The sequence below is a fragment of the Atractosteus spatula genome, chromosome 21 (genome assembly GCF_055471065.1).
Source record: "Atractosteus spatula isolate fAtrSpa1 chromosome 21, fAtrSpa1.hap1, whole genome shotgun sequence".
Lineage (NCBI taxonomy): Eukaryota > Metazoa > Chordata > Actinopteri > Semionotiformes > Lepisosteidae > Atractosteus > Atractosteus spatula.
Window position 1 is genome coordinate 6,953,473 of NC_142726.1, and position 22,273 is coordinate 6,975,745.

Genomic DNA, 22,273 nt, shown 5'->3' on the forward strand with positions numbered 1-22,273 from the left:
TACACCCCTATACCCCTATATGAGGCTATACTGTCTGAATGTGCACTAGGATGTCTACTGCTTCTCTGCTGGAGAATTGTCCACAAACGGTATCATCTCCACATATTTCAGTGAAAAGCAGAACCCAATCGAAATTACATGCGCCCTTTCTACATATTTACGGTAGTTTACTTGGACCGAGTCAGACGTTACGTTCTACGTGCCCGAGTACGTCGTTGCGTGCGCACGAAGAACAGCGCGCTGAAATTCAAAGCTGACCTGCAGCGGGACCGTTTGGGGAGGCAGGCTATATACTGGGGAAAAAGGTGCCTTCATAAAATAAAAACAAAGCAGCACACGTTCTGCGGAGAAGAAGCTGCCTTGTATCAAATCCTAAAAAGAAATTGTTTTCGTTTTCATCTCCGAAAAGCACTGTCGTGCGAATGGACCCCTTCATTGAGGTGAGTGCGATTGTTTTGGTTTAGTTTTCAGGAAAGTCCGTTGAAGAGAGAAGAGTTCAGAGAGTCTTTTTTTATTTCATACAGTTCAAACGTAATTAAACTAACCGTCCCGCTAAACGAGTGTCACTCTTACTAGACTAATTCTACACTTTTTGTTATTTTCTAATATAGCATGCGCTAATAATAACTGTTTGCTCATAGGCCTGAAAGCGGTTGTGATTTATTGTTTGAAGCAGCTTAACTGCTTATATGTAGAACATTTAAACTGAAATAAACGGGACTGCCCGAGCTAAAAAAGCCTGAAACCAGGGGGTGGCACATTGTTGTGTGCTTCGTTGTTCAGGCAGTCCTCAATGCCGCCTAGTAGCATTAAGGTTAGCAGCGGGAGATCGGGGTTGGGGGGTGAGATGGTCCCTAGTCTGGCGGGGCTCTGATGAGACTGGCCCTGCAAGAGGCGTGAACGCTGATCAGCTGACCCAGCGCCGAGGAGATCAGCCTCCGCCCTGCCGCCCTTCAGCTCTCAGTTCAGGCTTTTATTAATCGGGGCGTTTCAGCTGCGTTCGGAATCGCTTCGTTAGTGAGAGTCGACAGGGGTGAGATACCTGTTGAATGTCAAGCATGGTGAAAACCAGGGAAAAACAAAGTGAGCATGCTTTGTTGATGTTGTACCTGCTGACGCAACGGTATCATGTATTCGATTTTTAAAATTCGTCAAACGTGGGTCGTATTTCAGGTCTTTTATTTTTACAGTATATGCCTATATGTTATATGTTCAGACTGTTTCAGCTGGTTTCTGTCAGGTAAGGTCATTTACTGAGTGTAAGAATAATTCTGAATCTAGAAAATAGTTTATTTTGTGCAAAATACCATAGATTGAGCCCAAGGTTTGAAGGTGTTTTGACCATTAGTACAACTTTGTCTTGTGTCCGGATATCTTCAGATTTAATTTGAGCTTTTAAAAAGAAGTTGTCAACCAGAAAGGCTCTTGTAGAATCCCTGACCTGTAACCTGCCTCGTTTACATAGAGCGCACCACTTCTGCAAAAATTACTGATGGAAACAATTATAGAGACCTTCCCCTATTTACAATTCAGTGCCAAATATCTACTGTCTTAAAGTTATGGTGATGTTGTTGGGGCAAGTGTGAACCATAATTATTTATAAAGACCTGTCGTGCGGTGTCTCTGTGGCTAAGGATCTGTGCCTGTGGCTGGAAGGTTGCTGGTTCGTATCCTGCGGCCAGCAGAGGAATCCTACTCCGTTGGGCCCCTGAGCAAGGGCCTTAACCCCAACTGTTGCAGGGGCGCCATATAAATGGCTGACCCTGAGCTCTGTCCCCAAGCTTCTCTCCCTGTCTGTGTGTCTCATGGAGAGCAAGTTGGTGTATGCGAAAAGACAAATTCCTAATACAAGAAATTGTATATGGCCAATAAAGTGATCTTACCTTATGCTTGCTTCCTCGATCCGTGTTCACTAGCTGGTGTCTCCAGTAATGCTGCTGTTTCCTAACAGAAGGTTGCAGAGCGTACCCGTGCCCGCCAGCTGTCGATACAGAAGCAGATGGCAGAGCGAGTGGGAGAGGAGGAGGGTGGGGTGGCGCGGAGCCCCCTGAAGAGGCTGAGAGACCCTCTGTCAGATGGCAAGCAGAGCGGAAAGTCTGAAGCACCTGGTGAGAAGATCTGCCAGGGCCGTGGCACGGGAACGTCTTGATATTGTCTCCTCCTGTTGATCCCAAGTTCCCAGGAGACAGCATTTACATATGATCGTTTAAATGTGAATGATGCACGTAAAGGTGTTTTCTGTTTCTGTTAATGATCACATCTTTGGACCATTGCCTTTTGATGTGGCACATCTGATTGAGACACGAGACGTAGCGCTCAGTGTATTACATCGGCGCAGTCTGTTATTGACCATTGACATTAGCACATGCAAGTTTCCCTTTTGATGCAGCAATAGAGTAGCTGCTACCATTTTATTTGATTGTAGCACATCACTTTTGGTCCTTGAAGGTCCATGTCTCTCCCCAGTAATTGACCTCTGTGCCCCTGGAGCAGGACACCATACAGCTTCTCAGAGGCTTGGTCTGCTCATCATTAGGGGGTCTTCCACGCCTTTGTTTGCTTTCTTCCTCTAACACATGCAGTCTTTTTCAGTCCTTCAATTTCCCCACTTGACCATCTCAGTGCAATTCATAGCTATTTTTGCAACTACACCATATTTCAGTCCAGATATTGGATGAGCTCCTGCTCTGGAGCCTAGAAGAACGTTTAAATAACTTATGTTATTGTATAATACTATTTTCAGGCTTTATGTTAATGGTAAACATGCTTGAGAGATGAGGCAAGTCATTACACTTATCAGTAAGTACAGTATGTGTATAATATTAAGTCAGTATTCCTGCAGAAACCCCCAACCTGCTGTCTTCCTAGTATTAAAAGACAAAAAGTGTAGCAAGTCTGTTGGTCATGTCCGTGGGCCCATCAAAATCTTGCAGGTGTAGCCCCGTTCTAAATGTGGGCGCACCTGTTCCTTTTAACACGATGGAGCCTAGAGGTCCCTGTGTTTCCATTGTAGAGCCTCAAGAGGTGTTCAAGAGGCGTTGCTATGATGTAAGTGGTGATGAGAATCTGAACCCCACGGAGCAGGCCAGGTCGCCCTTGAAGCCTCTCCACCGGCGAGTGGAAATGGTGGTGAAGCCCGACACCCCCGCAGTCGCTTCCATTAAGTCACGCATGAACATGTTGGCAGCACAGCGGCAGCAGTGGGACATGGAAGGTGAAGGTAATGCACTGTCCAAATAAGATTTCGGTACTTCCCACAGTGGTTTGGAGTCCGATCGATTAAGATTTGATCAAGTCTGTGGGTTATAAAACCTTTGTGTTTTCTTTTTCAAATTTCAAACAGCAATTTGCAACATAATATTCAATGTGCAGTGTTATTCTTCAGTGTTTCTAAAACATTTGTATTGTATTTATTTGAGGGCTTTGACAGCTACAATATTATCAATGGAGTGTCCGATACTATATCCCCATCATACCACACGTCTGGAGATTTTTTGATTTGATCATTCATTGCTGCCCCAGCCATATACACAGTATTGTTCATATTTATTCAAAATTAAGAAAACATTATCTGAATGTTTTTAAATTTATTGCTAGTTTAATTTAAGTTGTACTGTAGGTCAGAATTACAGTAGTAATGCATCTCATTAAAGTTCACATGATAAAATAATGAACTTATCAACACATTTCTTTTGCCACCTGTTGTCACGTGTTTATGGATTTTTATAATGTATTGGCTTTTCTCCTTAACCCAGCCTTTTTAAAAAAAGAAGCATGCTAACTTTAAAATATTTATTAAGCAATGATAACTCTCACTTTGTATTGATTTGTGTTTATTTTCTAATATCAAATTTGGATTGTGGTGTTTTTCAGGTGACAGTGTGGAGAACCCTTCCTCTGTTTTCTCAGAGGAGGCTCCGGTGGGCTTGCCAAGGAGCTGCGTCTCAGAGGGAGACCTCTCTTCCCTCTCAAGCGTCGGCATGTTGGAGGATGAACCCAGCGCTGTCAGTGGGCTGGAGGATCAGAGCGGAGACCAGGCTGCTCTGGAAACAGCTGTCAGAGTGAGTGAGAGACAACCCACTGGGCCTCCACAATAAATCATTCGCAGCTTAAATGTTCAATGTAAAATCCTGGGTGTCATCTTGAATGTTTTTGTCTTCTGCACAATATTTGACATTAGGTGATCTCACAGCGTTTCTCTCAGAAGGACAGCGGGGAACTGCTGAACACCTCTGGCAGTGACAGAAGTATAAGTTCGGAATTTAGTCTTATTGGTGAGTTTCTGATCACTATTATTGATTCAAAATGCATCACAATTTTTCTTAAATCATGACAGTTTTTCAGCCACAAGGAAGTTTAAGTGATTCCTTGATGAATCCTTAACATTATTTATTTTCTGTTAATCTTTTTCCACAAACCTGCTTACTCTTGATTCGTGAGGCTTTCGTATTTTGAAATAGAAGTGTCTTGGTGGGGGTTATTATCCACTAGATAATAAAATGTTTTTCCTTGGAGTGAATTGATTGTTGGGAAGGATAATAAAGCCCAGTTTGTGGGAATTTAAAAGATTGGTTGAAAGTGTTTTGCGTCCAAGTACATTCAGTTGGTCGTGCTGCTGTTCTTTTCTTCCTAAGGTGATGCAGAATTTCGCTCTCGAGTGGAGAGATTTGAGGCAAGGACCCCAGCAACTGAGCCCATAGCGCCCACCTCTCGGTCCCACTCCCAGTCTTCCATTGCCAGGACCATCCAGGAGAAGCTGTTCAACAGCCAGGGGTCAAGTGTCTCAAAGGCCAACCGCCTCCGCAAGGTCAGGTTTAAATCCAAACAGCAATCCTCCGCAAGATTGTGACTGGTTACTGAGTGTCCTGGGGATTTATTTAATCTTTGGTGAGAACTGAATTGAAATTGATGGTGCTATGGTGATTTTGTGGGCAGTGCCTTAGGTGTGACTGATGGAAATGATTTTGGTTTTGGCCCAGGAGCGTGAAGAAGAACTGAGATTGGTGAGGTTGCAGTCCAAGAGTGACAACATCTGGAAGAAGAATGATGCCGAAGCATCGCTTATGGAGGATGCAGTGGTGAGTATGAGTAACCCTCCGTAAGTGCAGTGGTGAGCCAGGGTAAACATTCGCTTTACAATTAAGGCAAGACTGTATTGTGACATTCGATGTCTGGTTGGTACAAGATTGACGTCATGGTCTTTAAAGTCATAGAGGCTCAGAGTTGTAAATGGAAATATGTTCCTAAAATCATGGTCATGGTAAATCTGAGAATCATAAGGGGAAGGAGAATCATAAGAATGGCAGCAGTGAACTGATCGTTTTGGATTCCAATTTTACCTGTAAATTGTTACATTTTGTATTCTATAAAATACCAAGCACCACATCTGTATACAGTGTTGCAGTCTAGCTTCTTCTGGGAAGCGGACCAGCAGTTTAATTCAAGCCTGTGAAACCTTTGAGAGCTTTGTTTAGGTGCTAAATGCTTAATGATCCTAGTTTCTTAATGGATTTCAGTCCACTCCAATAATTTGGTTAGGAAGTATGTTTCAGATTCTCACTGCTCCTTATGCATGTTTTCTGTCCTGAATGCTGCAAACCTTAACTTCCACCTGTCCCTGGTGTCATGTTTCATTGCTCATCCTGAAGAATTCTTAGAAACCACGCTCAGTGATTAACTAAACCAAGCAATCTCATGAAGGCGTGTAGGGATGCTAAGTGCAGCTTGTTGCAGGTGACTCCTGGTTTGACTCGAATAGTAGAACGGAACAAGAGAACCCATTGGCTACCTCTCCGTCCCATAGACGTAAGTTTACCACTGGTGGTGGTAAGGTGTTGAGAACGAGGGGCATGAAAAAGCACTTGAATGTTTACATATTAAGCCTCAATTCTTTAATTACTTGATGCTTCATATTTTAAGGCAATCATTCGATTTTTAGAAAACCATCTTTGTTAAACTGTTGAAGGCAAACCTGCTTTTTGAAGAAGAATTCATTCGGACAAGAAGTTATTGAAGGTTTTTGTAGTTTTACTTTTAAAACCTACGTATTATCGTACATTGTTTTTGCTTTTTCACATTCTTTCATATACAGAACTGTGACGGTCTGTAGGAAAGGCAGGGGTTCACTGGAAACTGAAGCTAGTCAATATCCCTTTGTTCATGGTCTCTGACACAGAAGGTTTATGAAAATATTCTTCCTTAACAGAATCAAAAACCACAGTAGTGACCTGATTTGCCCATTTCAGTCTTTGAACTTCTGATGCACACTGCTGCTCTGCTTGTACCACAGTTTTATTAAATCCCTCCAAACAATATCATAAGCCCCAGGCATTTCTAACAGATTCTGCACGTACCTCCTCCATCCTTACTACTGCTTCATGCAAATTTTCCATTAACTGCTACTGCAGTTTAACCTTTTTTAACTTTCTTGAGTTAATTGAATTAACTTTGAGCCATGATTGATAAATTGCTGAATTCACACGTGTTAAATTAAGTTTCATGCTTTTCTTTAGGTACTTTTTTTATTCTTCAAAAATTTATTCACTTGAAAATATGCAACTACTAACATAATGTCACTAATATTAAGTACAGTATAATAGAAAAATGTAAACCACATACAGAATATACATTATGTGGAGTTTTGCAGCAGGTCTCTCTGTTGTAATTTGGCCATATGTGGCATATTACCTGGTGTACTTGCAACATAGGAATGTTTACCCAGAGTAGGGCTTTTGTCTCTCTGCTTCCAAGTCCTAATTATTCCGCTGGGCAGCGGGCTGTTTCCATGAGCATTGTGTGTAGCTGTTGATGTGATGTGCTGCAGTATGAGGAGTCGAGGAGGCGCCATGATGAGACGTTCAACAGCGTGAGCAGTGAAGCGCCCTCGGAGGTGCAGGAGGACAGCCTGCTTGAGCTGTCCCCAGAGGTGGACCTCTGCACCAGCGCCGGCAAAGACCTGCAGCCACAAGATGAGGGTGAGATGTCAAACCTAAATGAAGATGTAGTAATTAATTGTGCCTTTGCTTGGCTCTTAGCTGCTTTTATCTCCATTTAGCCAGTTTAAATGTATTTGCCCATAGTGAAGATCGGGGTACGAGAACTCGAATAGACTGTGTAGGTCGCCTGAAAAGCAATGTATGGAACATAAAACTGGAAAGACAGACCTCGTGTCTTTTTCTTTTTTTTTGAACACTTTCTAATCGTTTTTAAACAGGTAAAATTTAATTTCAAACTTTTTTAGGCTCTTTCATTATGGCTTAGAAGCAATATATCATGCAAAGTGTAAAATACTACAGATGTAAACTACTTTTAAATAAGTTGTCCCTTTTAACACCAAGAAGCCTGTATCATTCTATGCCAATTGGATTTTATTGCACTCAGGGTGACAAGACTAATGCAAAACATAGCTCCCTCTGGCATCTAGTGGTTGGCAGTGGTCATGGTTTTCTTTTTTTATTGCCTATTTCCTGGTGGGTAAGCTGTTGCTCGTGAATGTAGTTGCAGTTCAATGAAACAGTTAAGCTTTGAGAAACACCTTTTGCCTTTGGGGTGGGGGGGAGCTATATCAGATATTTGTTATATTAGAACATTTGAAACATCTGTTAAAAAGTTTGGTCTTTTTTTGGTCTTTCAGTGCTTAGCTGGAGGTACTGTTAGCCTGTACCCACAAATCTTTTTTTTTTAGTGACTGTATCAGTCAGTTGTGTCATGCAGTTTTCTGGTTGGTTTCCCCTAGTATATACAACATTTTCTCATCCTCCTACATACGTTGTTTTTGGTATCTACAAGGTTAAAATACTTAGTGATTCTAACTTTTCAAAGTCTCAATTATAAGCTTCTAAACCTGTAACTTTCCTGTGTTCTGAATTTGTATTTTAACATTAGCATATTGCTTAAGATCCCACTGTAGAAAACCCAGAGGAGGGTGAGGCCATTCAGCGTGAGTCTCGGAGCATGAAGAAAGTGACCTTTGTCCTGGATCCCGAGATGATTGGTGATCACTCTCACTCAGAGGCCGATTCCCAGGACACCGAGAGGAAGGAAAGTGACACTGGTGAGCCTGCTTAATGAATAATTTCAGATTCACAAAAATATGCAGCATTACTGTCTCTTGACCCAAGCTTTTCAAATCTCCCAAGGTAAGCAAGGGTGGGCTTGCTCACTACCTAGAAATTTAAGACTCCAATGATAACTGCTGCTTTATGTGGTATTGGTAGACTAGTGGGATGGAGTACTTTCCCATCCTACTAGTCCAATTTCCCTCCTATTGGACAAACATTTCTTGGTCATTAAAAATCCCATGGCACAGTTGTTACTCCAATGTCAAGCTTGGTCAGTGTATCCTTCCCAAAGTTCTCCCTTAATTCTAATTGGTGAACTAATTGCTCTTCTGCTATGTATGCCGAGATGATACGCCAGCTGCCATATCACTGCAACTGGCAACCCACTGAAGCTAAGCAGGTGTGAGCCTGGTGAGTAACTGGATGAGAGACCTCATGGGGAAAAACTAAGGTTTCTGCTGGAGAAGGTGTTAGTGGGGCCAGCAGGGGGCGCTCACCCTGCGGTCCAGGTGGGTCCTAATGCCCCAGTATAGTGACGGGGACACTATACTGTAAACAGGCGCCATCCTTCGGATGAGACATAAAACCGAGGTCCTGACTCTCTGTGGTCATTAAAAATCCCAGGGCGTTTCTTGAAAAGAGTAGGGGTGTAACCCCGGTGTCCTGGCCAAATTTCCCATTGGCCCTTACCAATCATGGCCTCCTAATAATCCCCATCTATGAATTGGCTTCATTACTCTGCTCTCCTCCCCACTGATAGCTGGTGTGTGGTGAGCGTTCTGGCGCACTATGGCTGCTGTCGCATCATCCAGGTGGGGCTGCGCATTGGTGGTGGTGGAGGGGAGTCCCCATTACCTGTAATGCGCTATGAGTGGATTGTCCAGAAAAGCGCTATATAAGTGTAAGCAATTATTAATTATTATTGTTATTATGTAGTGGTGCTAATGGTGCAGAATGGCTGCTATTTCACCCATGTGGGTACAACGGGAATAATCAAATGGCATCAATACAATGGCAGTGACCCAGTTCACTAGAACAGCTTTATGTAAACCATTGGATTGTACCTTTCCTTGTCCTGCTACCTTATTAGTCTCGGATGCAGACCTGACCTCCCAGGAAGAAGAGCTGAATAGCTCAGAGATGATCGATCAAATATTTGAGGGGGTGCTGGATACCACTGAGGACGAGGTGGAACCAGACTGCGATGATAACAGCATGAGTAGTCGGGAAGAAACTGAGGAGCAGAGTGGGCAGCAAGTGACGCAAGAGGGGAATGTGACAAGGGAGAACTCCAATAAAGAGCGGGCAGATGATGAAAAGGAGAAGGCTGAGGTGGACAAGCATGGTGACAACAGTGTAGATGAAGAGCTGACCTTTCCTCCTGGCTCCATTCTCTCTCCTTTAACAAAGTCTGTTGAGGCTGTAGTTACGCCCCTGGTAAGATTGTGATGGTATTTTGTCTTGTTCCATTCTGTTTTAAAGATCGTGGTCACTTAAGCATTAATAGGTTAAAGTTCTATCTGGTCAAGTTTTTTACTTGATAGATTCTGACATTATTTGAATTGGTTGGCACAAAATTAAATGAGAAAACATTGCTTCCTATTAGAAATACTCATCCTTCTCAAAGAATGTGCTGTAGATAATGCTTTGCAGTCATTTTAATGCAAACTGTTTTCTAGAACTCTTCCTTGTTACCTGTCACTGCTGCTTATTTTTGACAGCTCAGTCCTATTTCCCTCCTAGTATTTATGGTGGTTGGTTTTTCAGTCTCCTCTCAAATTTCCTAATGTTTCAGTATAGAAAAGTGAGATAGGAAGTACGTATTAAATATATTGTTTACCACAGACAAAGTGTGTGTTTAGGGCCATTACCATACAGAACACAGCCACAAGAAGTCTTTCTGATAATATTTTGAAGATCTGTAATTCTTGTATTTTAATTTGAGTAAAAGTTTGTTTCTAATTACAATCCAAAAGTGGTGTGTATGAGGCAGACTGAGGAGTGGAAATTGTCTACTTTGCCACCACCAAATTCTCCTTACAGCATGTGATGTTAGTCAAGTGAGTAATTAATAGGAATGTGGATCTAATTTTTTTTATATCTACATAAACCCACTGGGCTTTGCTCTGTGGCTCAAAAAGTGCATAGGCCCAGCACATTTTTCTGTTGGCTCCCTAATGACATGATTGTCTGTTCTTAGCTCTTTGTTGGTAACCAACTTACACTGGGAGCTCTGTCAGGCCTCTACCTACAATAGTAATATCTGAGATGCAGGGCTTATCTCACTTGAGCATTCTATAGCAGTGAGACTTTATGATTGACTCTACACTTAAAAAATGAAAGGTTTTGACTGGACTAACAGACTGAGCTGTCACATGTTTCTCCATTCATCAGAGATTGATGTCTGGTGATGCATCTGAACCCATTCCCTTCCACCTGACACCCAATGATCTGACGGAGACCCCTCCTCTCTACAGGTAAGGACTTGCTGCTGAAAAGTCTCTGCAAAGATAAAAACGTTGCTGAGAATGTACTTAGATCGGAGGCTTTGAAAGAATATACATTTGTATGTCTGAAGCTTAGGCTAGTTATAACCAGGGTTGATATCTTTGCAAATTATGAGTGAGAATCGGTGACTTCTTTGATGCATAGCTTAAATTATCACACTTTTCATAATTAAGGTAAGTGCTTTAATAGTACTTGATGGCGCATGCACTGTTGTACTATGATAACCGAATCTTCGCGCATCTTTTATTATCGCAAGCGGTTAGAATGTTAAGAGTTGTATTCAGATCATCAACCTTTTGAAAAGCGTTCAGATTTGAACATTCCCTGATTCAAATATCCCTTGTGCATGATTAAAAATGATGCTGTCTTGATGTATGTTATTTCATTGTGTAAATTTTATAGTACAGCTGTAAAACCCTGTTTTTTGTAATGGTCTTCACATTTTGTTATTTCTTGTTTGTAGTGAAATTTCAGTTTTTATCTGCACATGATAATCAGAAGATGGGAACAGTGAAAGTTGATTATATACTAATCCTTTTTTTTTTAAAGCATTGATGCCTATCGGAGCCTGCGGCAAAGTAGTCTGCGCTCCTACAACAGTGTGACTCCTACGACCAACAGGAAGACCACAGAGCAGACTCGGACTGCTCAGCCTCACAGTGTCAAGGAGAAGATCAAGGTGAGCGAAGAGCCTCTAGCTGTGCTCTCCTGGGTCTTACTCGCATTTTTACATCTTAGAATCGATCACATTTGTAGGCCATCAAAACAATCATTGCGTTTTACTTGTTCAATCAAACTATGTAGGACATTTTTCCTTAAAATTTATTTTTTCATTTGGGTTGAATTAGCTTTTTCCAGCAACACGTGATTAAAATGAAGCCATGAATTTCCAAGTAATTCATCTACACCAACCACAATCTACACTTCTTATTCCTTCATGGTATTATTTCCTAAAATGGTAGACCCTGAGTTTAACTGTACAGTTGTAAAGTATAATGTGCTTCAAAGCAATGCCCATGAATCGTTGCCATTTTTCTGCACTTTGTCTGAGCTTCTTATTCTGTAATCGAATGCCATGACAGTGCTGTTTGCTGTTTCAGCAAACTAAAATTGGCATTTTGTTTTAATTAAAGCAATTTTGCCATTCAATAAATTATATTGATTAAAAGCTCTATTCAAACCATATATGTAAAGCAAGAAACCAAATAATTTTATGCAAATTAAAGGTGATTTTGCAAAGACTAGCTTCACAACTTGTAGTGGGGGAAAAAAAAACAGTTGGTTTAACATTTTGAAATATCATGGTTTCTGGTGCAAACGTTTTAAGTAAGAGCACATCATGCTGTATATATTTTCTTAAACATAGTTTTGTACAATTAACTTTAGAACTAAGTATTGTACTCCGTGATATACACACACTTACATAAATGCATGAAAAGCATCCATAATTCTGTGATGGAATTCTTCTATTGGTAGACATGATTTGTGAAAGAAAAGTTTGACACTGTTCAAAGGTAGAAGAGTGTACAACTATTACTATTACCGCCGGTACCATCTGTGGCATCATGATTGTTTTGTTGCTGGTTGTAGATTCTGAATGAAGAGATTAGCAAACTTCAGACCATCATCCATCAGACTACCCAAGCGCTGAACTGCTGCACTGATGAGGAGCACGGGAAGGGCTCGCTGGAGGAGGCCGAGGCCGAGAAGCTGCTGCTTGTGTCCAGTGAGTCCCCTCGCGTGTCCTGCTACCCCTGCTGGTACTGGAGGTGTACATGTGAGGCTGTTGTAAACACTATAGGAATAAAAACATGTAACGCCTGCTGTTTATTTGCTGTGCCAACTTTGTAAACAAGTTTCCCAGTTTTGTGTGACTTTAAAAATGTACATTAGATTAACATAAGAGGATAGTAAGGGTTCAAATTTGATTGCAATGTGGCCTCTAAATAATCTTTGGAGAATTTAGGCTTAAAATTCATGTTGTACGCTTCTATAGCACTGTCCCCACTTAAAAGGAGTACATTACAAAAATTAATTGAATATTATGTTTTAATGTAACAAGACTTTTATTAAACTTTTTGATTTTTCATCATTACTTAGATCATGTAAGCCAGACTTAGTTTCAAATCTTTTTTTTCTTTAAAGTTTACAATTTCTGATGAGGGATTTTAGAATTTGTTGAGCAAATTGTTCATATGTTGCTTGGACAACAACATTGTACATCACTTTTTTAAAGATGAGAAAATCCAAGATTTGCAAAACCAAACAAGTTGGTTGAGTGTATTATTGGGATGGCTCACTATGTTTTGGTCTTTGCTTTATAGGGAAAAAACAGACTTTAGTCTAAAGCAAGAACAAATGTTCTGAATGTTGACAGCTGAAAGCTCTGTGTATGTTTGTATCCACCAGTGGAAAAGCGCCTCTCTCTGCTGTCTGAGTTGAGCCGTTTGAAAGAGCCAGGAGCCAGCACTGGGTATGCAGAGAGGGGCTCAGAGACTCCCCAGGAGCCATGCAGAGGCACCCTGAGCATCTCCGATGTGCGCCTGCCGCTGAAAGTGGAGTTTGCCTGCTCTGCACGTGCCAGGGCAGGTGAGCTTGTGGTGATTTTGTTCTTGGGTATTTCTGCTTTGTTTTGGTTGAAAATCAAAATTTTGGACCACCAAATAAACAGGTCTGACAGCTATGAAATGCTTATCTGATAATGCCAATTGCTGCATTGGTTTAAAGCACAGCTTTTTATCTGTAGGCTATTTTTTTTTCAGCTATAGAAATATCATTGGCAAAGCAAAACACACAGTTTTGAAGCGGTTTGCGACTTGAATATAAAATTAAAACTAATAAGAAATTCTGATGTTAAGGCTAAGTTTAACACTTTTTAAGAAAAATAATAAAAATACCATTCTTATCCAGATGCCAGTATTTTGTTTGAAGAGGACTCTTTAGGATTTTGTTGCATTGTGAAAATTTTAGATGACAGCCTTCACTTTCTTTCTGCTACTTTTGGCATGCCACCTCACTATTTATGCTATAACAATTTTAATTGTTACTCTACTATTTCCTGCTTCACAGGGCGACCGAGCCATTATTTCTTTGTGCTGCTCCGTTATGGGTTCAGTAACATAGTAGCTACCCCCCTTGCCACAGCAGAAGATGCCAAGAATGGGGACACCATTGCTTTCCCCACCTCCATCACCCTGTGAGTACATTCACTACCCTTCACGCACACTTCTGTTAAGCAAAAGAGGATGATACCTGGGTCATGTAGCCAATTTCATACGTGGTAGCAAAATGACTCAAAGATTTTATCCAGCCACTTCACAAGAGAAGCCACAGTATTGGCTTCAATAACATAGTTAGGCAGGTTGTTCCTTATTCTCACAACCCTTTGCATAAAGAAGTTGGATGTGTTCTTGGTTTAAAATGCTCAACCACTTTATTGTCACTTGTTTCCTCTGGTCTGTTCCTCCTGTAGAAGTCCGCTCCAGTGACTGTCTATGCCTTGCAGTTCCTCAGCACCCTTCAGCCACGGCCATTCCTACACTGCCATTGTGTCTCATTTCCTCATTGTCTTATATTTGATCCTTAAAAGCACCTGAATCAGATTTCTTGTTTTCGAACAGTTTTCTGTTTCACAGACAAATTTGTTTTGTGCTGTGCTCTTTATTATAGACAAGATATTCGCCCCAACTTTGAAATTGATGTGGAAGTTTATAGTTTGGTAAGTAAAGAACATGTAAAACTAGAAACATGGCTTATAAATGTCATTTCTTTTATGTAAATAATTTCTCAGGTTCCTTCAGTTTAGAACCTGTTACTTCAACTTTGATGTTTTACTATCTCTCTTTCTTTGAAGGCCCTTTTATTATTCGCTTGTGAAAAACCATGTTGGAATAAACTGAAAAATTAGAACTTTCCATTGAATAGTAGTGCACTGCTTATGAATTATGATTTAGTGAAGAATAGAAGGATGGGGAAAAAATTATTCACTCTGAATTTTTTGTCTTCCAGTCTCACACAACAAATGCATGTAATACTGAAAGGAGACCTTCAAAATCTAAGGTGAGAGAATTCAGTTATATGCCAGTAGAGGTAAATGATTGCAATTGTTGCCAGATTTTGGAGGATTCAGCTCATCTTGGTTCAACACCTGAAACTGGAATAAAATCTTATCCTAAATAAAGACATTAGTATTGCCCTTGTTTTTATTCTGTATGAGAATTTCAAAGAAGTCTGAAGAACTTTACATATTAAAAAAAGAACAGGTATTTGAGGGTTTTGTAGAGGTGGATGGGCTTTTTTTGCTTTAAGGCATACTGGGATAAATGTGGGCTATGCCTTTTTCATTGACTTCTTTAATGCAAGTAGTAAAGGACTGGAGTTGAGCCCCACATCCACACTTCCAGTGACAGAATGCAGACTGTTGTCTTCATCTTTCCCTCTTTAAAGTATGGGACTTACTGAAGACAGGTTATCTGATCTGACAGTCATACCATTGTTTATTCAGGGAAAATATTGTCAAGTATTACTTGGGTCCTTAGTGCTGTGTAGTAGTTGAAGAGCTGGGATGTTCCCTACATTATACAGCCGTCAGATGGCAAAGCTTAGTAAGGTTGAAATAAGATGGGAAGAGTTACAATGGCCTGTGTTTCTGCTGGATATAAAAATATTACAGACACAAAGGGTGGTTCTTTGATAATCTAGATTTCTTCTCTCTCCTCAGGTCACGCCTAAAAAGCTGCTTACCAACATCACTGTAAGTTCATTTTTTAATTCCACTCTTTTTACAAAATGCAATTTAATCTCTGCCCTTCTTACCACCCTAGTGTTGAAATATTAATATACTGTATAGATGCTCATCTTATTTCTCTTTTCTTATTAACACTGTTATGTTGATGGTAAAAAAACATATTGAAAATATGTATTTTTTTCATTTCAGAAATCAAATCATAACCAATCATGTAAGTTCAGATTTTTATGGCTACAATACCACAGGCCCTAGTTCATATAGGCTTTTTATCCTTTAGAAAACTTGCAAACCTGTGCTTATAAACTAACTGTTGAACCTCTATTATTTTAATGTATAATAACCATAAATATTACAATTGTCAAATTACTGATTGCATTAAAATGTAGACAGTTTGTGATGTGTTAGGGCAGAAATGATATAGAAGGCAATTATATAGAGAGTATTGGATTTTCTGAATAATGCCTCCTTGCACTTTTTATAGAGCAATATGAAATGTAAGTTAATATTACACCAAAACTAGTTCTCTGAATACAACAGCAGTAAAGAAATCAGCAGAATATTACAGTATAGGCACAGAAAACATTTGGTATTCATTCTGAAGAATTATTTTTTTCAACTCAGCTGCAGCTCTTCCAGCTTTGGGAAGCTCTGTTCGGGGCAGCAACTTTTCTCTGGTGGGATCTCATAAGATCACGCTAACTTCCCTTGGACAAAATAAGTTCCCTTTGGATAAGGTGAGAGGATCTACCTAAACCTGACATCTGTGCTCCACAGTGGCATTCAATATATTATACTGTCAATAACCCATAGCTTCAGGAGCTTATGTCTACAGTCTGGAAAGTTTTGAAGCCAGACAGACGCACCACTGCCTGATATGTTTTTCACATTAAATAGAGAATTATTCTGGATGTCTTTGAGCATTGCTTATGCTAATGAGACACTAGGTATTGATCTCCTGTGAAGGGGTAACCACCTTGAATGCACCCTGTGACCCATACCATGGTGACTTTCAAACTTTGTCAGAAATTTTTCAAATAAGGAAGTGTCTGTCAGACCTTGTAGAATAAATCCAGTTTTATCCCATCTGTTTAAGCCGACATTTTGAAACTTTCAATTTTAAAGCTTAAAACCATCACTGGTTGAGAGGGTCAGATTTATCCAATAACTAAGTTTGAAAAATTGTATTTCATCATATGTGTAAAATACCTACTTAGGGTTTGAGAATGTGGATCAAGTTTTGTAACTAATTGGGTTTTTTTGCAGGTCACTACACCTTCAAAAGCTTTCCTGTTTCATTGATGTCAGATAATAAACTGATAATTTCATGAAAAAACAAGAGTGGGCAAAGAATGCAGAGTTAATATCAGGAAAGGCTGCAACCTTAGATGTTGTTAAAGTATTCCTTTGACCATTTGTGTTCTGGTTGTTCTTGAATTCAAAAGGTGTCGGTTTTCCCCATATGCAATCTTTTGTTTGTGTGTGTACAGGTTTGCTGGTGTATTTGTTCAATCTGTGATTTGTCGTCCATTTTGTTTAATGTTGTAGAACCACGCACTGTATTGCAATTTCACTTGCTTGGGTGGAGACAGCCTTGGGGTTTACTGCATCTACAGTACCTTCCTTAGGGTTCACGAAAGGCTTCAGTTTTTTTCACGGCTGAAAGTTTCTGGTGACGTAACCTTCTCTTGTGTTCTTTCTCTCTTCTTAATATAGATCAAATTTGATGGAAAAGTCAGGAAGCTACTGGGCGATGAATTTCAGGAGAAGGTTTCAGTGGTTTTCTCACATTACACACTGACTGTTGGCTTATGCTGGATAATCTGGTGTGGTTTATTACAAAGTGTGGTCAGGAACTACAGCGTATGACTTGTAGTGTATAAGCCACAACTCCAGACTATCCTTTTTCTTCTGCATGCTGCTTGATTTTTTTTTAATTTGGCTTAATACTGAAGTATCTTGTTTCTATTTCATTTTGAATTGTTGCTACGCATGTCTTTATAGCAAATTTCTTACATGGGGAGGAAAGGGTAGAATTGTGAACTACTGTGTTTTTTGAGACTGAACAAAATATCTTTTGAAATCCATGCTATCTTGTGTCTGTCAACAAAAACGGATATTTTGGGGAAGATGTTTCGTTTTTGCCTTGTGTGTAACCTCTTTCCATGGCTTGTACATGAATAGTTTCTTGTTTTTGCTGTTTTTCTGGCAGCTGTAGCAATATCCTCTAGATCCTCTAATATTAACATCTGCTGATTTTCTGCTAACTGCATGTTTGTGGTGTTGATTAAAAAGGACCACACTCATAATAAATTCAGTCAGTTTCACATTTTTGTAAGCACCTAAAATGCGAGCATTTTGGAAATTTAAACCAACCTTTGTGAGGCATTATGTATTTTTAGATACATGTTGTTCTCGGATAAGAGCAAGATGTTAATTCAATAAACAATATAAACTACTGAGAGTGGTCTTATAGGACCTTAATTTTATAAAGGTCATCTTTAATAATGAACTGACTTTTTGATTTGTCTTGGAAAGATCTGCAACAGGGCCCTATCTTTCCATGGTTACATTTAAAATCTTAACATAATTCATCTTTTTTACAGGTTCCATTTTTGTCCCCTCTGGAAGGGAACATTTACCTACGTCTTGCATGTCAGAGCCATTCTAACATTGAGCACAGAGGCTTTCTGGTAAGACAGGGTTAAAACCATGAGATGACTTCCATGAAGAGGAGGGTAGCATCTAATACATAGTGAAGTCTATGTCTTAGTGGCTTTTTGGGCCCAATATTCCAGTTTCCTGAGAATGATGGGACTCTTGCTCATCAAAGATGAGAACTGAAACTACAACCTCCTGGCTAAAGATCCAATACCCCATACTTATCCCCCAGAATAGTGCTTTACAAAACAGAAAAGTCAGGCTTTCCTTCCCTTTGCAATCTCTAAACCACATTTTAGAAAATGATCTGAAGACTAGGGACCAAGTCAGTTAGTTCTTTCCATCCCAGTAAAACAAGCTGACAACCCTCATGCTTTCTCTGAGAGTGCTATTTGCAACAGTAGTTTCACCGAGCTACTTCTGTGTTTCACCCAGACTATGTTTGAAGACATCAGTGGGTTTGGCGCCTGGCACCGCCGCTGGGTCTGTCTGGAACGTGGTAACCTGTCCTACTGGAACTACCCCAATGACGAGCGCAGCAAGGTATTTTCACATTCCCCCCCATTGGTGTGGACATAATCTCAGTAGACAACCTTTGATCTTCAGCTGTGTTTAAACACGATGCATTCAGAGATCATTAGATAACTAGGAAATTAAATTCTTATTGTAATAACTTAGACATTAGCACATGTACATCCCATGAAAAAAGGACTGAAACATGTTATGCAAGAATGTTTTTGATTCTAGAAACTCATTGTTAAGGACAAAGTAAATAGGTGCAAACTTTCAACTGCGGTTCATACTACTGTTCATCATGCTTGAATTCTCATTTACTACTAATATAGTACACGAAGGCTAGACAATTCATGACAAACAGGTATAACTGGTCGGTAATTAAGCAGGCAATTGAATTTGGGCACAATTTGATATACATGTGCTTGAAATGACAATATAAAGCATGTGTTTTAAAAATAAGGGGTGGCATGGTGGTGCAGTGGTTAATATTGCTGCTGTGCCGTTCTGGGTCCCTGTTCAATTCCGGACCCGGAGTGCTATCTGCATGGGGTTTGTGTGTTCTTCCCATATTCTCGTTGGTTTTGTCTGGGTGCTCTGGTTTCCTCCCACTGTCCAAAAGCATACTGGTAGGTTCACTGGCTTCTAGGAAAACTGGTGCTCAGTGTGATTGTGTGCATGTTTGTCTGTGTCTTCCCTGTGATCGGCTGGCGTCCTGTCCTGGGTGTAACCTGTCTTGCGCCTCTTGCTTGCTGGGATAGCCTTTCAGCTACCCTGCTGCCCTGAATTGGAAGAAGTGATTAGAAATAGTCTTAATATAGTGGCACATTTTTAACATTTAGGTGGTTCATTATTATTAGCTTACAATATAAAAACAATTTATAGGAAACACTGATGTACTGTGAATAAATACTTTCTGTGTGTTGAAGGGTTTTTACTTAAGAAAATACAAGGTCGTTTTGTGAGGTTCAGACTTTGATAAAATAGGTAGAATGTTTACCTCATGAATGTTGACAACATTGTGAGGAAAACATCCTCATTGAGCATTGCAACTATTTTAGTACAATTTACTATCTTATTGTAGATATTTTGTTGATATGATGGCAGGTGAGTCTTTGGGGCAAAAATGTATATAGAACCTGGCTCAAAATTCTCTGTGACTTTGCAACTTTCTGTAAAATGGAAAACTCATCTTTATATCATGTATGATCTTTCTCCTCGTATGAATTCAGCCAGCAGTTGGATGCATTAATCTGACCAACTGTACTAGCCAGTGTGTGAAGCCTGTGAACAGAGACTCCTGCGCACGCCCCAACACCTTTGAGCTGGTCAAGTTATCACAGCAGAAGGATGAGCGTGAGATTCTGTCCAAGTAAGATCCGTGTTTTAGTTTCGATAACTACCCAGTTATCTTAATAGTGATGTTTTTTCAGAACACTTTTAATGCTTGCCATACTCAGAAACTCCAGGCTGACTGTAGTTGACATGCTCAAAGATGCATCAAGAACAAGCAACAAGAATAGTTCAAACTGGGTATGTTGTACAAGATTTGGAAATCTTTGCAGCCCACTTCCATTCTCTTAGCAGAATCCGTTTTGTTTTATGATGGTCTTGCTATGCATTACTGAGTTGTAATTTCAACCATATGCACTGGTTTCCCAATAGGATTTATGGTTCCTGGTGATCTTGTGTTTTTAATACCAGTCACGCACTGCCTGTTACTGAGAGACTTGATTAATCTTACCAGGGGGCTCCTAATATTTTGGGTAGCGAGTGTTTATAAGTGGGCACTATCTGTGGCTTCAGGTGCTGGTTCTCAGCAGACACCAAGGAGGAACGTGAGGAGTGGATGGAGAAGCTGAACCAGGCACTGCTGGATCACAGGACCTGGAAGCCGGTGGTATCGGACCAACAGACCCGGCAGAGAGATGCTCCACAAGATATGTCGTTCACTAGTACCCATTCCAGGGAAAGTATCTTATAATCGGCTAACAGCAAATGTCTGGTGTAATTGCTTTGAAGTTACACTACATTTGTAAATGTAAAACATATTATATAACTATATATATTATTCAGCAGTAATTTGGGGTGAAGAATTATGAATATTAAATACCTTTGCAATATTCTTTAACTTGGACTTAACAAAACATGCCATGCAAAAGAAAATGATTTATATGTTTTAATTGCCTAGGATTGTTTCTTTCATGTACACTACTTAGTATGCTTTGTTTTGCAAAAAACATTTTGGAATTTGCACAATTTATTAATTTTACCTGGGACTGTGCATTTATAATATAGCACATTAAATCTGTTTAAACCAAAGATGGCTAAAGCACTAGGTCCTCTTTGCTCATGTGTGATACATTATTATTTGTGATTAAGGAAAAATACATTCGTGTCAGAGTTAATGTAACCGCTGATGTAACGTTTAGGAGAATATGAAGGAGAATAGGCAGACCTGTCCAGGGATTTAAGGGATATCTGAAAAAATAAATTAATAAACATTATGGGTGAGTAGATGGTTGTATTTATAATTACAGAAAAAATCTAAAAATCCACAAGTAGTGCTTGAATTATTGCTTCACATAAGTAGTGCTTGAACTGCCATAATTCAGTGGTTCGTTTTCATTAGCCTTCATGTCTAAAGTTTTAGGTGTTGAATTCCTCCACAGCTCTCTATGGAGGGTTTTATCTCTTGTTATGTGCTTGTAATCTGTAAAGTTATTACTGGACAATTGCATTTTACTGGACAGATGTATTTTACTTTCTTGTTAGCTTGTTTTGCAAAAGCCTTTCAGATCATTGTTTTATTTTTTACTATACACCAGACCTATTGATCTGTTCCTCTGCTGGCACTTTTTGAATTGCCTAACTGCAATATAAAAAGAATGGTTAATGTCAGTGTCTTACAGTGGAACCAGAATCCAGAAAATTTGAACCTATAATATGGAGTAATGTTTTTGATAAATGTGTTCTTCTGCTATATAAATTCGGAAACTGCTATCTACTCTGCAATTCCTAAGAATTTGTTTAAATTAGTCAGTTATTGGATGACTCCTTGGTGCCATGTCAGGTATCGAACAACAGACCCAGCAGAGAACGATGAGATGTTGTTCACTAGCACCCATTCCAGGAAGAGTATTGTATAATCAGCCCACAACATGTGCCTGTAATTGAAGAGACAGAGCAAAGCCTCTATACGATGCCATGATGTTATATGACAATGACAGTTTTTTCTGTCAGGCATTCATTGAATAGGCTTAACTGAGAGGGATTTAAAATGTTCTATGTGAAGTGTAATATGTGCCACATTATACTGACTTGAATGGTTCACCTATAGCACTGCCATCATGAAGATGTTGGAATGCACTTTTACAGCCTGGGACTATTGCTTATCATTTGAAGTATAGTCTCTAGGAGCCATTTCTCTTTTCTGTACAAAGGTAGTGGAGTAGTGGTTCTCAGTTTTAGGAAGACACTAATGGATACAAATTACAGTATCTACCCCTTGGTTAAACAGTATGAAAGATGCTCAGATCTAAGCTGCTAGGCTTTATACACTAAGCATTTCTGAAAGATGACCTGTAGAAGCTCTTTGCTTGTAAATTCTGTCTTGTTTTATGTATGTCTGTTGCATTCTTGTATAATCCCTGTATATTTAAAATCTATATACACAAAAATTAATAAAACTTGATTGTTTTCAAAAGAACTACCTGTTTTTTTAGTCTTGCTCTTAGATTTAGTTAGCCATCAAGGTATGTTACTTCAGCGGCTGTTTGCAACAGCT

At 39.7% G+C, this 22,273-nt stretch overlaps 1 protein-coding gene across 1 annotated transcript; it reads left to right on the forward strand.

The window, feature by feature from the left end:
- The first annotated feature begins 317 nt into the window (after positions 1-317).
- anln2 (anillin, actin binding protein 2) lies at positions 318-22,078 on the forward strand. Its single transcript, XM_088938903.1, has 26 exons — positions 318-440; positions 1,952-2,108; positions 3,014-3,220; positions 3,874-4,061; positions 4,181-4,274; positions 4,635-4,807; positions 4,980-5,078; positions 5,734-5,805; positions 6,824-6,974; positions 7,898-8,053; positions 9,151-9,497; positions 10,455-10,537; positions 11,118-11,247; positions 12,159-12,294; positions 12,978-13,157; positions 13,638-13,764; positions 14,238-14,286; positions 14,577-14,627; positions 15,289-15,321; positions 15,505-15,526; positions 15,937-16,049; positions 17,029-17,082; positions 17,919-18,005; positions 18,409-18,516; positions 19,719-19,858; positions 20,293-22,078. Exons 1-26 carry the CDS (start codon positions 423-425, stop codon positions 20,468-20,470), a joined length of 3,153 nt encoding a protein of 1,050 aa, XP_088795029.1. The 5' UTR covers positions 318-422; the 3' UTR covers positions 20,471-22,078.
- The last annotated feature ends 195 nt before the right edge of the window (positions 22,079-22,273 follow it).